This window comes from Toxorhynchites rutilus, chromosome 3, assembly GCF_029784135.1.
Source record: "Toxorhynchites rutilus septentrionalis strain SRP chromosome 3, ASM2978413v1, whole genome shotgun sequence".
NCBI lineage: Eukaryota > Metazoa > Arthropoda > Insecta > Diptera > Culicidae > Toxorhynchites > Toxorhynchites rutilus.
In genome coordinates, this window is record NC_073746.1 from 178,317,574 (window position 1) to 178,333,938 (window position 16,365).

General features: G+C 38.4%; 2 protein-coding genes across 2 annotated transcripts; both read left to right on the forward strand.

Moving 5' to 3' along the window:
• The first annotated feature begins 2,099 nt into the window (after nucleotides 1-2,099).
• LOC129773687 (uncharacterized) lies at nucleotides 2,100-5,225 on the forward strand. The gene has a single exon (XM_055777331.1). It carries the CDS (start codon nucleotides 2,100-2,102, stop codon nucleotides 5,223-5,225), a length of 3,126 nt encoding a protein of 1,041 aa, XP_055633306.1.
• An 8-nt stretch (nucleotides 5,226-5,233) lies between these two features.
• Nucleotides 5,234-6,181, forward strand: LOC129773688 (uncharacterized). The gene has a single exon (XM_055777332.1). It carries the CDS (start codon nucleotides 5,234-5,236, stop codon nucleotides 6,179-6,181), a length of 948 nt encoding a protein of 315 aa, XP_055633307.1.
• The last annotated feature ends 10,184 nt before the right edge of the window (nucleotides 6,182-16,365 follow it).

Below are 16,365 nucleotides of genomic sequence, written 5' to 3' on the forward strand. Positions count from 1 at the left end.
GAAAGGAAACATTCATCTGCACATGAGTGAATATATCGAATTTTGGTTCGATGCGAAGGAGCATGTTTCGAGTTTACAAAGCACAAGGATATTGTGATGTACATTCTATCAAGAATAAAATAGGGATTTATAATTTTGAATCTTCCCGCTGCACATTTTTCATTTTTTTTAAGTTGGTACACCTGTCGGTGGTCTTAATGTCTGTTCAAGCTTAGGTCAATAATAGACTCGGTACCCTAAATGATTTGCCTACGCTCACACTTTATCGCGCAGATCATTATTATCTCAAAAATCTAATCTGCATACGCACAAAGCAGATAATAGTTTTATAATCCCTTTTGTCACAGAACGAAACGAAAGACAGATAAAACTAGATACACCGATAGCTTCAGCCTCTTTCTACGTAGATAGTTCACAGAGTACGCATCAAAAATTATATCGTCGGTCAAATACAATTTCGAGCAAAGGAATTGAATAGTTTTTTCCATTACTTATCCGCGCCAACAGTGTCCCGTCCACAATCCGGTGAACCAGTCGAATTTAGTTAGTTTCCCTACATTTTTATGGTCCTTCGAGAAACCGGATATGTGTAATTAGTGGCCAAAACTGGCAAAAGTGAACTGTTGGAGTGCGAATATCATCATCTACATCACCCTACGCGTGCGGAAGTTTCATCGGCGTCGATTGGTCTATCGGCGATTACGGGTCCAGCTGAAAAAAGGATTTCTTCTGCATAGACTCAGGCTCGGATTTCGGCAACTTATATCGAACGTGGAGCTCTCGGCCGTGGCAAACGGATTTCATCCTCATTCGTAAAATTATAGCGTGGCTCACTAGTAGCGTGAGTATTCAGAAAAGAAAGGTGCGAATAGAAATAAATCGATATAGTGCATGTGAGTTTCAATTGCTGGATTATTAAAGAGTGATTTCATACAAAAAGTTGGAAATTCGAGAGGGTTAGTGATCTGAATAACGATAGAAACAAAATGGCGTCGTTACGTGAGCTCACCAAAGTTGAGCGTGGTTTCATCGATTCACTGAAGAATTTACAGAACTTCGTGAATGATTTTGATAATTCTCGTGATCATGTGAAAATTGAGTCTCGTTTGGAACATCTTGAGACATTATTCAAAAAGTTTCTTGATAATCGTGCAAAGATCGAAGCAATTCAGGAACAGGACTTAAGCCTGGTTGGTCAAACTAAGGACGAAAGAGAATCCGAAGTTATTAGAGACGTGGAATCGTCCAATAGAAAGACGCGCATTGAATTTGAAAATACGTATTTCGATATAAAGGATTTTTTCCTTTCTCTACGATTAAAACCGACAGCTGTGACTGATCTTTCCCCTCCGCCTTCCCATTCAACCGTATCCCGTGTTCTTCTTCCGGTCTTCAAAATCCCTTCTTTTGATGGTAGTGTGAAAGATTGGCTTAGTTTCCGGGATGCCTTCCAGAGTATGATCGATAAAGATGCATCGCTTACACCCGTTGAAAAATTTAATTATCTGCTCTCTGTACTAACGAAGGAAGCAAAAACATTAGTTGAGTCGATCGAAGTAACAGTATCAAATTATGAAGTCGCTTGGAAAATGCTACAAGAACGATTTGAGAACAAGAAAATTATCGCTAGAACTCTGATGGACGGTTTTTTGGATGCCGAACCCATCAAACGGGAATCTTACGATTCGTTAGTTACGTTGATAGATTCGTACGAACGCAACCTCCTCCAACTTAAGAAACTAGATCTTGATACTGATGGTTGGTCTCATATTTTGGCACACTTGTTGTATAAACGTTTAGATACAGAAACCCAAAGATACTGGGAGCGTCATCATAAATCTCGTGAGGTACCGCAATATCAAAATTTGTTGAAATTCCTTCGTGATCACCTGGCTACCCTACAACCTATAGCAGCGGCAAAGACTCGTGAACAAACTATCCGAAATGATACTCGCAGACTCTCAACGAAACAAAAATATGGATCGACACTCACAACTACAGCCACACAAAATAAATCTTGTCCACTATGTCAAAAACCATGTCATTCTCCATTCAAATGCGAATCCTTTGCTAAACTAAATCCCGTCCAAAGGCACGAAATGGTGAAAAAGACTGGTCTTTGCCTAAATTGCCTCTCCTTCTCCCATATGGTGAAGGCTTGTCCCAGTTCAGCCTGTCGCGTTTGTGGACAAAAGCATCACACAATGCTGCACATGCGCTCCACTGATAGTAATTCCAACCGAGGACAAGAGATAGCTACGTCACAATACGTTCCAATTACCACAACCCCTCGACCTCTACACTCATCGAACGCTCCAATCATATCGAACACACCTCACTCACAATCGCAAACCTTCGCTACTAGAAATTTAATTAGCACACAACTGGCACAAAAGCTAATTCTTCATAGTCTAAACGATTCACTCTCTCTCCAAGGAGTTGGTCCAAGCATGATACATTCAAAGCAATCAGCCATGGTCAAGGTTTTGTCTCGTTACACCAACTTCGCAGTAGATTTGAAGTTCCATATTCTACCAGAATTCAAACCGATTATTCCGTCGAGTCGTTTATCGGTTTTACAATGGAAAATACCAATTTCCGTGGTCCTTGCCGATCCACGCTTCTTCGAACCCAGTCACATCGATGTTATAATAGGAGCTGAAATCTACCATCGTTTACTACTTGATGGCTTTATCGAGCTTGATTCAAATTTGCCCATTTTAAAGGAAACCGTCTTCGGCTGGATTGTATCCGGCAAATGTAGCAACACTATCAGCTGCCATTCCGCTGTCACCATGGTATGCAGCAATGCGGATTTAGAAAAGCAGATGATGCGTTTCTGGGAGATTGAATCATGTCACTCCAACAACATTCTTTCTGTGGACGAACAGCAGTGTGAACAATATTTTGCAGAGACGACCACGCGTGATGCCAATGGTAGATTTGTTGTATCCCTACTGACGAAGAAAACTGTTTTATCGAAGCTTGGAAGTTCTCGAGAAATTTCACTACGGCGATTTCTCTCACTCGAACGTCGTTTGCACGCAAATCCCGAGTTAATGAAATCGTATACGGATTTTATTCGAGAATATATCGAATTGGGACACATGACCTTAATCAATCCTAACGCTGATTTATTGTCTTCTACTATTCAACCTTATCATATGCCACACCACTGTGTTGTACGACCTGAAAGTTCAACTAAGAAACTGCGCGTTGTGTTTGACGCTTCCTGTCCGACGGATACTGGTGTATCGCTCAACGATGCCCTCATGATCGGTCCAGTCGTACAAGACGACCTCTACAATATCATCCTTCGATTTCGATTCTCACGGTACGCTATAGTCGCCGATTTGGAAAAAATGTATCGGAAGATACTCATTCATCCAACAGACCGTCATCTCCTACGGATTTTATGGCGAAACAAGCCTAATGATCCTGTGGACACGTATGAACTTCGCACCGTTACGTATGGGACAGCGAGTGTCCCATTTTTAGCTACACGCTGCCTTCGGCAACTTGCGATGGAAAACGTCACCTCATACCCTACTGCGTGCGCTATACTCGATAAAAACTTTTATATCGATGACTTGCTTTGTGGAGTGGCATCAGAGCAAGAAGGCATCGTGCTTTGTAAGCAGCTAACTGATATTCTTCGTAGTGCTGGTTTCAAGTTGCACAAATGGGCGTCAAACAGCACACATATTTTAGGGAGCATACCAGCCGAATTGAGAGAAAATCGCAATGTTTTTGAACTCGATTCGTCATCACCTGTAAAAACTTTAGGTCTACTGTGGCAGCCAGCAGGAGACGTCTTCCGGTTTAAAATACCCTCCTGGAATTATAACGCTGTAATCACCAAACGACTTGTGCTCTCGGACGCAGCACGCTTATTTGATCCCCTTGGGCTTGTGGGTCCAATTATAGTACGTTCGAAAATGTTTATGCAACAATTGTGGCAATCGAAAATATCCTGGGATTGTCAATTAGAAGACCAGCAACTACAGTTTTGGAAAGAGTTCCGAAACGATCTGCAATCTCTAGAAGGTTTTGCCGTTCCTCGCTGGGTAGTACCATGTAGTCAACCATACGTCATTGAACTACACAGCTTCTGCGACGCTTCAGAGAACGCGTATGGAGCTTGCATCTACCTTCGCTGCATCTCCGAGAGTGGATCAACTTGTGTACACCTCCTCACGGCTGAGTCGAAAGTTGCACCGAAAGCTCAAGGAAAAGGTCAAAAAAGAATTTGTCTGCCTCGCCTCGAACTGTCATCCGCCCTCCTACTAACCCATTTGTATGAGAAGGTTAAGAGTGGTTTGAACCTCAACACACGTGACTTCTTCTGGTCAGATTCAATGATCGTCATCCATTGGCTAGCTGCATCGCCATCTCGTTGGAAGAGATTTGTAGGAAATCGCGTGGCGGAAATCCAGCAGATTACTGCCGCTGGAACTTGGGGCCATGTAGCCGGTTTTGAAAACCCTGCGGATGTAATATCCAGAGGCATGCTAGCTATCCAACTGATCAAACACACTCTCTGGTGGAGAGGCCCACTTTGGTTGAGCACATCAAGTGAATTTCGACCAAATATTTTGCGTACTACCGACGATCAATTCGATAGTCAATTATTAGAAGAGAAACCATCGACTTCCCTAGCCACAGTTTCTCCCAGAAATATGTTCGAATTTAAATCAACGCTCACCGGGTTAATTCGATTAGTTGCTCATCTCCACCGATTTGTGTTCAACACTAGATTAAGAAACCGAAGTACACGACAAGTTGGACCCCTATCGACTGCTGAATTGGACAGTGCTCTACAAAACCTAGTACGAATCGCTCAAAATGAATCATTCGGAGAAGACATCCGCTCAATTCGCTCATCTACACAAGTTAAAACCACTTCCAAATTGAAATCGCTTTCACCCATTCTGAAAGATGGCATTCTTCGAGCTCGTGGCCGTCTCAGTAATGCTTGCATCAACTACGATCAAAAACAACCAATGATTCTCGATCATGATCATCCTCTAACATTATTAATTGTTCGCCACTATCATATAAAATATCTGGACCCCAACTGTTATGTGCAGCAGTTCGTTCAAGATTTTGGCCTCTTCGACTACGAAACATTGCCCGTAAAGTCGTGCACACCTGCGTCACTTGCTTTCGCAGCAAGCCTGAAGATACCGAACAAATCATGGCGGATCTTCCACCAGCACGTGTAACCCCAACCATGCCATTCCTGAGAACAGGAATCGATTTTTGTGGACCACTATATTTGCGACCGCTTACCCGGAAACGTGCTCCAGAGAAGTGCTATGTTGCAGTTTTTGTCTGCATGTCAACGAAGGCGCAGCACTTCGAGTTAGTGGGCAATCTCTCCACAGACTCTTTCGTCGCAGCGCTCAAAAGATTTGCCGCCCGACGTGGCATACCACAAACAATTTTTTGCGACAATGCCACTAATTTTGTCGGCGCTAGACGATTATTGAACGAATTTTTGCAGTTATTCCGAACACAGCAAAGTCGAGATCAAGTTGTAAAACTGTGCTCAGACGAGGGCATAGAATTTCGATTCATTCCGCCAAGATCTCCTCATTTTGGGGGAATTTGGGAAGCTGCGGTGAAATCCCTAAAACATCACCTGTATCGCACTCTTAAAAACGCTTTAGTAACCGCCGAACAAATGGAAATATTACTGTGTCAAATCGAGGCGTGTTTAAACTCACGGCCTCTCACACAGCTTAGCAGTGACCCTCAGGATCTGAACGTCCTTACACCAGGACATTTCTTGGTGCATAGATCGCTAACCGCGATACCTGAACCGTCTTATGAGGAAATTTCATTGGGAAATCTTTCACAGTGGCAACTAGTTCAGGAATTCCTTAGACGCATATGGCAACGATGGTCAACGGAGTATCTCGCCGACCTACAGCAACGAACCAGATGGACCCGCAGACGCAACAACATCCAGATTGGTACCATGGTGTTGGTCAAGGAGGATCATCTCCCTCCAATGAAGTGGCGATACGGCCGTATCGTAGAAGTTTTCCCTGGCAACGACGGCTGTATACGTGTAGTCAACATCCGGACAAAAGATGGCATATTCAAACGAGCCATTAAACGCATCTGTGTTCTCCCAATTCAGGACAATCTGCAGCGCAATGCAGAGTCATCATAGGTCTAGTTGTTCGCGGATCCAGAAAACAAGCATTGTTGGATGGGAGAGGGTCTTATGGCCCTCTCACATGCTAAGTATCCCTGTTTCATTCACTATATTTTGATTTGGTCTCGGCCTAAATACTATACATTGGCAGATGACGACACTATCCCGCAGAAGAATCCACATCCAACCTGGCATCTCCTGTGAAGACGACCCGTGCAAGATCCGGCAGGAACCTTTCCCGACACCTCACCCCGCAGCCGTTGGAAGAAGCAATCCTGTCATCGAGTAACTAATATGTCAAACATGAAAACAGCGTAGATAGTTCTTGTTTTCGCTCTCATCGCCATTATTCTTTTGCGAAAAATAACATTGAAATGAATTGAAATTAAATACCGACATGTATCTAGTAAGATTGATAGCCCCCACCATTAATACGCATGAAAAAAAAATTGTATTGAAATAGAATTTCAATGGTGGGCGGTATGTTCTAGCTTAGGTCAATAATAGACTCGGTACCCTAAATGATTTGCCTACGCTCACACTTTATCGCGCAGAGCATTATTATCTCAAAAATCTAATCTGCATACGCACAAAGCAGATAATAGTTTTATAATCCCTTTTGTCACAGAACGAAACGAAAGACAGATAAAACTAGATACACCGATAGCTTCAGCCTCTTTCTACGTAGATAGTTCACAGAGTACGCATCAAAAATTATATCGTCGGTCAAATACAATTTCGAGCAAAGGAATTGAATAGTTTTTTCCATTACTTATCCGCGCCAACAGTGTCCCGTCCACAATCCGGTGAACCAGTCGAATTTAGTTAGTTTCCCTACAATGTCTATTTTCGATCTGTCATTTAGTTTGTTTTTGATAGAGGCGAATGAACTGCAAAGTTTAAAGCCTCTTAAAAACAAAGAAGAAGAAATTTGTTTTTTCTCGGTAATTTATTAGATATTTTTTCCTCGGTAATTGTTATGGATAATTCTAAAGACAAAAATATTGTGTAAAATTTTGAGTTGCAAACAAAATTTCTAGTGCCAAAATTGAAAATGTTGCAGAATACATTTGGTGACTCAACTATGTCGAAAACACGGGTGTATGAATGGTAGAAGGCATTTAAAGACGTCCGACCAAGAAGAGATGAACGGATCGCCACGCCAAGGACAAGCATCCGCTTCTGCAATCAACAAAATAAAAGGAATCGTGCACGGAAATCGTCATATTTTAGGCATGATAAAAGTCGTAGCACGACTAGTGCCAAGAAGGCTCAATTTTCTACAAAAATTTCGTCGGAATAAAGTGACTGAAGACATGTTTGTACGATCAAATTCTGATCCCATGTTTATCCAACGCGTAATTACTGGTGACAAGACATAGGTGTAACCTTTTCATATTTTCGAAACTCAAATTATCGCTTTGCGGACCCGTTTTGGCATCATTGAAAAAATATAAATGATTTCGCTGCGTGAACTGAAGAAAGCAATTTCAGAATCTATATATATATATATATATATATATATATATATATATATATATATATATATATATATATATATATATATATATAAATGGATTTCTGTCTGTCTGATTCTTATGGACTCGAAAACTACTGAACCGATCGACACGAAAATAGGTTTTTGGGGCTGGGCAACCAAATTGAGACCCAAATAAAACACAAATTTCTACGTTACTCGAGAACTAATCAAGCGAACGAAACCAAATTTGGCATATGAAGGTTTTAGGGTGCAATAAATGTTTTTACGGTGGTAAGATACTCCTCCTCTCTGGGAGGCGATCTGGCGTAGTGGTAACATCCATACCTCCATACCTTAGGGTGCAATAAATGATTCTATGGTGGTTAGATACTCAACCTTACTCTCTTACAGTAGGCTGCCATACAAATGAAACACAAATTTCTGCATTACTCGAGAATTAATCAAACAAACGAAACCAAATTATGTATACAAATGAAACGCAAATGTCTGTATAACTCGAGAACTAATCAAGCAAACGAAACCAAATTTGGCATGTGGAGATTTTATGATGCAATAAATGTTTCTATGGTGGTTAGATACTCCTCCCCCCTTTCTTAGGGTGGGCTGTCATACAAATGAAAAACAAATTTCTGCATAACTCGAAAACCAATCAAGCAAATGGAGCCAAATTTGGCATGTGAAGATATTAGGAGGCACGAAACGTTTCTATGATGAATAGACACTCCTCCTCCCTCTCTAAGGGGAGAAGAGGGGAGGGGTCTGTCTTTATTCTATCATATTTTCTGTATCAAACATGAATTCCATGTACTAGAAACATGTTATTTGCAAGTGGTTGAAAAATATTGAACGAGAATTGTGTCTGAAAATAATCTGAAATTATAATGATGAGTTTCGGTAGAAGTAGGAATTTTATAGTAAAAGGTAAATTCAACAGGGTCGATTAACCCCTTCCCGTACGATTTAATTTTCAAAAGAGCGGACCAAATGCAAATGTTTTGGCACAATCATGTCATATCGGGTGAGACTCGATGTTGAACGTGAAAGGGTTAAAAGATCAATCAATGAACAGTTTAGAGTTATTGATAACAGCTATAAATGCAATATATTATAGCTATTACAGCTATAAATGTTCAGAAGGGGCCTATTATGGAAGCGAAAACATAAATTTAAATGAAGCATACTACGAATTCCCGTTATATATTTGGCAGAATGTATGTTATTTACTAGCAAATATCAACGATTACCAATCAATTTATTCAATGATTTAGCATGCCTCTTTTCATCAATTTTCATGTTCAGTGCATTGAGTATGCTGAAACACGTTGAAATGTCGGTGGCTCGCATTCCAATAAACAACATGTCAGAAAAATGACTTGGTCTGAAAAATACATCCTTGAGGAAGAGGCAATAGAATTGTATCGTACTGCTATCATACCCGCAGCTCTCGGTGCTGTAGAGATTGTTCAGATAACACGTTTGGTTCAATTACTCTGCTAATGACATTAAAAGAAATGAATTCCACAGAAACTTAAGTGATCGTTTGACACGTGGGGATTGAAAGGTTGAATTCAACAGAAATGCTATTTCATATCATTTGTTTTGTGATTCAAACTCATCCCCAAGTTTGCAAAATTAGTGGATGTAAGTATAGCAGTAATTAGCAAGCAACAACTGAAGCTGGGGCCATTATCGCATAGGGCGATTTTGCACATCTGATATCAAATTTTAACATCAACGACGCCAGTGCCGAAATATTTGGTAAAACTTTCATAACAAATTCAAGAATTCAATAAAAGATGGTCCAACTCAACCAACTCCCATTATTTGAGCCTGATTAATGTCATAGCTGTAAATGGCCCGAAGCTACCGAATTCCCTTGATTCAAAATATTTGCTAGCTCATAACAAAGATAAAACAAAACGAAAAACAAACGAACCGGCTTGACACCGCGTGAAACAGCTTCTTCTATGTTTTCCAAACAATTTAGAACATTGTAAAATGTTTGCGCCGCTCGTGGCGTTTCATATCTAATCGATGGAAAAGTTTTACGGACCAACGTCTCTACTCTATTCTCTGTTCAGGGGGTTTACAAATGAAAAACGACAATAGAAAACGGAGAACACGGACAAACGGAATCGATGCTTCGATCGAGCAGCCGGAAGCTGAAGCCAAGGGAAATGGTCTCAAACCACGGGCGAAACGAACGATGGGAATCCTATTTCTCATAGTTCGTATAATCCCTCGACACGTGGAGCAAAAAAACGCTTATTTCGCCGCCCCGGGAACGATATAAGGGAGAAAGAAATCGGAAAAGACTCGGGGGGAGTGTCAACAATGCCGAGAAGTTCTCCGGCTATTGTAAGTGACATATAGATTTTATGATGGTTTTTCCCACCGCGCACATGTTTGTCATCTATATGCTCTTCCACTTTGCAGGTCAAACTAATTCGTATATATTTAACAGGAATGAGAAAAAAGGAATGTGTTACATATTGCATGTAATATGATATCATTGGAAAAGAAAAAAATGGATGATCAAATACATACCAATGTCCTTCGTGAAACGTGCACTAGGGGAAAAAATTACAGATTATCCCTGATTCCTCAAAATCCTTCCACTGATTAGATGTTTCGTGCAGAATTAAATGCGATTCGGATAAGCAATATTGTTTGATAATTAGTTGAACAACCGATGTTCTCCAATCAGGCTATGTTATGTATTTGTACTGACAATTTGAAAACAACCACGCGCTTCCACGAAAACTGAAATTGCGTTCAATTCCAATCCATACATTTTGCTATTGCAGAACAAGAGACTGTATCAAATTTGCACATACGCAATTGCATCTATCATCAGCAGTCAACAGTGTGTCTCTGGAAGATCAAATCAATCGTTCCAGGGTTCACCTAATCAGATGACGTAACGTGAAATGAGATGCAAATAGCGAATTGGAATTAAACACTCGAATCAAACACTCAAATCGCAGTTTCCAATCACGGGTGCTCGCATTAGCATGGCATTTATTAGCCGTCACCGACATCGTTCAGCACTCGGTTAGGTCTAATCATCGAAGACAAAATCTAATTAGCATGTTTCCGGTACTAACTAAGCGTCGGTCGAATTGACGACTATCCTGATGATTTGCTCAGCTATTTGTCCCAACTCTACGAACTGAATCGAACCACGCTACACAGGATACGCAATTATAATTCATTCTGGAACGCTCATGTGTTCAATCGTTGGGGGCAAAATTTGGGTGGTAGGAACAATGCTACTATATCGTGTGATTGGTTTTGAGCTTCTAGTGATTGTTGTCGTATGAATCGGAAACCAACTGTTACAATTCCCCGTTGTGTTCCCACAACAGTCGCGCAGTTTATCCACGATGAAAGCATCCAAATGTCGATGGTGATTTTAAAAACCACTGCTATAGATGTGTAGATATCTCTACTGGACATGGAGGGGAATACAGGTCGAACTCGATTATATACAGACTCGATTATATTCAATTTTGGACTCGATTATATACAGTGTGGAAAAAAATTAATAGTTCAAATAAGACTTATTTCAAGAAAAAATGTAACCTTTCAACGTAAAGTTGAAATTTAAGTGACTATTATATGTACAGTGGAGTAAAAATCGCGATTTTTGAAGATTATGCTTGAATTTTTGCCAGGAATTGTTTATATCGATATTGCAGCCAAATTAAGAGAGATAGAAGTTGAGCGTCAAAGAACTAATTGTAGAGTGATTTGAGAACTTTATTTGGTTGATAGAAACAATCAAGTTTAATATAATTTTTTTAGGATAAAATTGATAATTATGCATTAAACATTACTAACTTTTGAATTTTTCACATCCAGAATGTTATTTAAATAAACTAATTTAGTTTTTCCACTACTATATCCTGTACAAAATTTTCTCATCTTTCAAATGAAAGCAACAAAATTGGCTTACGTAGCGTACTTTTAGTGTATAGCCAGTTTGAGGCAACAGAGTCCGAAACAAAAAAAAATCCAAAAACTCTGTCATTGTTGAAATTATATTTGTAGAAGGATTTTCTTCATCAAATATGATCATCTATCACCTCCTGAGAGATTCTGGAAAAAAATTAATGTGAGAAAGGTGTTTTCTGACTTTAAGGGGATGAATCATTTTTTTTTGTTTTCAATAAACGAAAAATATATGCATAAAAAACGAATAAAATAGAATTTCTGACTCGATTTATACAGGATTCGATTACATACAGTGAAAAGAAATCGGAGACTGTATACAATCGAGTCCCCGCTGTATATCCAAACATCGATGTATAAAGAGACACAATGCAAGTGATATTATATTTAAATCACTTTTATGGTGGATTCATCATACTCCAAATGAGTTATGAATAGAATTAATGTTATTTGAACTAAAACTTTAAAAAAAGTTGAAAACAAACCAGAACTTTCACATATTTCAATTTATGCATATCGTAAAGAGTTTATTTGAATATTCTTTTCTAGTTCTTAGTACAACATTCAATGCTTTTCATAATGATAAGACCACCCATATATTTAAAGATTCATGGAAGATGTATAATTTCCGGGCTTTATCTTCAAACTTAAAAATTAATTTCTTTTATTGTAAGACTGATTGTTTAAAACGCTTTTTTCGGATAAACGCCTTTTCTAAATGATACGACAACTAGCAGTGTTTCCTGGGTTAATGATAAAAAAATCATTCAAAAGTTTGTTACACCGCCAGAATGATTCACTACAGTGATGCCGGATTAAGATTATTCCACGAATGAAGAATAGCAGTTTTCAGCTCATAAACTGATGAAAACGGACTATCAGCATAAATCCGTCGAACCGTCATTCCCCAGAGGTTCTCCACAACATCAAACTTTTCAGACCTAACCCAAGTTATCGTTCCGGTACTGGTAAGAAATCTGGCATTGTTTTGCTGGAAAACAAGCTTCACTCTTCGTCTTCTGTGAATCCTACTAATGATTCACAGACGACTTCAAGTACTTCAATGTAGTCAGAACTACTGATTTTGTGTGAGACAACTTGTGAAAATTTTAATAGAATTTATGTTAACTGGTTTGAACGCAAAAAATTTAAAAGGGCAACCAATTAGAAGCATAATGTCCCTCATCCTGTCCCCCGGAATCTGTTCATGTTCTTGCTCACTTACTTTTTCTGTTTACCCTTACTGACAAAATATTGTGAATTGAATGATAAAAGTAGAATGGTCTGAGCCTAGAGGCACGGACGGAAGCTTGACGCAGGACTTTGAGAACAATTACTTTTAAATCGCGTTTTTGGAACTGTTCAGGAATCTGTAAGTTTCACTCATTAAAATTCCAAATGGTGGCCCTAGAAAAACCGATTGTTGTATGTTCGTTTGTATGAATTTCATTTTCTGTTGATTACTGACAATAAGGAGCTTCTTCTTTTAAAGTTGTAAATTGTATGTAAAAATATGTTTCTCACCCGAAAAAAGCATAACAAAAGTTTCTCTAAGGTTATTTTAATAGGGTAAATGATCTTGGTTTGTCCAATTTAGGGAGTTTTCAGGCAACTAGTGGACTCAAATTGATTTTTCTTCATGAAAATCACATATCATCAATACGGGGTTTGTTGAAAATCCCCAAGTCTCTAGTTGCTAATTCTACCATAAGGCGTTGAAATTATTCAAATTTTATGTTTTTAATGATTTTCCTCAAAGAGAAATTATGATCATGGTTTGTCCAAAAAATGATAATAGTTTGTCCGGTTTTAGAAATTACCATTTTTAAGATAAAAAATGTATTTTTCAAGTAGATGTTGCATTTATCTTTTCTTGAGTTTACTGTCATCATATTGATCCATTCATAAGTTAGGTTTTTTTTCAGAATATTGCCTTTTCTTGGGCATTTTAAAAGTGTTCACCTCAACACACTCAACACAGAGAAACTTTATTTCTGCTATGCGCGAAGGACACAATAAACGAACTGCAGCGCGCCAAACTGTTGCCATAGAAATCATGTGGACAAAACAACATTAGTGAATCGGACAACTCATGATCAGAATTAGTAGAATGGAATGGTCATCTAAATGCGTTAATTACGTGGTTTAGCTATGTGAATCTGATACAAATGGTGTACAAATATTTGTAAGTGTAATAACCCAGAAAAGGCCTAAATACGTGCGAAATAATCATATTGTGATTGATTGAAAGTTAGCTCAAATAAGGGGCGCATTGACACCAACAGAAGGTGGATTTTATAATCCTTTAAAACATGCGAATCCGTAAAAATATACTATAAAACAAATGTAATTCATGAAAAAGACAATTTTATCTATATGTTTTGAAACATTCGAATACCTGATTTGACACAGTTGCGCTAAATTAGAGCATTCAAAAAAGTGGACAACATCATGTTTTCGACTGGACAAACCAAAATCATTTACCTTATATGTTATACCATTAGATAGGAAGTTTATTCAGCATTTTTTTTTTTTTTGGATTTTAACACAAACAGTGAAGATAGTAAAACAGGTAAACAATTTAACGAAATACGTTGAAAATACCGAAAATTCTGCAATGATGAACCTAAACTGCTTGCCGATTGAGAGCCTCGAAAGAATACACTCATGCATCATGCTTCCCCATGTTGACATATCCATTCTCCTTTTCCTTCCCTATAAATGAACAGCATCCGTTGGGATCAGTGCACCACAGAATCCACACAAACCTTTCAAGGGGGAACTCACAGTCATAAGATAGCCAATCTGCATCACCAGGCGATATAATTTTTACCACAGGTACTGTTTCAGACAAGGATAATATTGCCGAGACAAGCCAGTCATTTAAACTCAAGTTTAAGAATGCACTGAAAAATGCAGTGATCGATTGATATTTCCATAGGGACGATTTTATTAATTAGGATTCTTATTACAAATATATGTATATCGATATAAGAAAACCAGAGAAATTTTCGTTATGATATCTACAATATCTAACTAATGTTTTTAACAGTTTACTATTGAGAATAGACAGGATTAATAATTAATTGTTCCGGATCCTCTATGTCACTAAAACTCTTACAATACGTTCGAAGTTTAGTTCAGTTCATATAACAAACGGAAATTTACGGATTTCTGAACAGTTACAAAAACGCAATTCAAAAGCAATTGTCATCAAAGTCCTACGTCAAGTTTCCGTTCGTGCCTCTAGTCATAGACCTTTCTAATTTTTCATGAACCGCGCAAAACAGAAGTACATAAAAACCTTTATATAAATATTACACACGAGTTGAAAAAAAACTAGAAGTGGGTTATATCTGTGATATAATCACAAGGTTGACATAGGACTTAGCAATCAATAAGTAACAAGCATATAGCTCTTAGACATTTCATCTTTCGAATAATGTTACTATCATATCACTTCGATTAAGCGAATAAGAATTATTAACGTTCAAAGGAGGAATCGATTTCTTTTCTAGTTGAACTATAGAGATTTTAAACGTTTGCAGTTAATCCGTCTCTAGCCTTGAGATGTGTCCTTGGCGACAACTCTATCCAAATTTTTTCTTCACCTGCCTTGACAAAGACACTTCATCGTTCGACGCTCCTCCGCAAACCGTATCCGTTTCAGCAAACATCAAACAATGTTTTCGAAATAAATTTCTGAGCGGGCACCAGTTTATATACAGATTTGTGATTTCATTAGCCAAAACAATTTTTAAGCTATTGAAACAAGTTTTCAATAATTAATGAGCATAAAATTATTAGACATTTTATCTTTTGAATAAATAGATTACAATCCACATCGTTTAGCTGGAAAAGAATTATTAACGCTCAGAAAGGAATCGATTTCTCCTCGAAAATACCCAGCACAAATAGTACCCTCCTTCCCGCCAAATAGAATCATCGATCGATTGTGGCATTCGTCAACAAATGATATTAAAACTGCTGCTTCCATCAAACAATATGGTTTCTCTGATATGGTGAAATATTCTCTACACCATACCAAACATTTCATTGTCTCCGCTTTCATATCCACAGCCATTGTCACTATTAGTAAATAATCTGTATCGAATTGTTATCAATACATCGTTCTTCACTAAAGGTTCCGTTCGGTCCGGCTGTGGTAAAGAGATGGAATTGGTAAAGAAGAGCATAGTGACCATCTTCCCGTCACTTTTAAATCGCCACTAAATGAATTTCCGACCGGGCGCCAGCTTATATACGGATATGTGTGATTTCAATAGCCTATTTTCAAAGTTATTTTTAAACTATTGGAACAATGTTTCGAGTCAATAAGTAGCAATCATATACCTCTTGGACATTTTATCTTTTGTATGAAACGATTATCATACCATTTCGTTGATCCGGCGCAGAATTATTAACGCTTAAAGAAGGAATGGATTCCTCCTCGGAATTTACCATCAGTGTTAGGAAAAGGCAATTTTGTTTTTTTTTTGCTTACAAGCGTAACCATGCAAATTTCCAATGAAATAATCTGTCCAGTTGAAGGATATTATCGGCAAAAAGAGGGCCTAAAAAATTTTGCGTATTAAAACAAATTTATTCCATTTGGAAAACGCTTACGTCTATTTATGCGGACAATCAATCGTTTCAATGAACGATTCGCATAGCTAGACCAGGTTGCTCTGTTTATAGCATTAGTATTTACATTTCCGATAATTGTCAAAACGTCGGTAGTTTC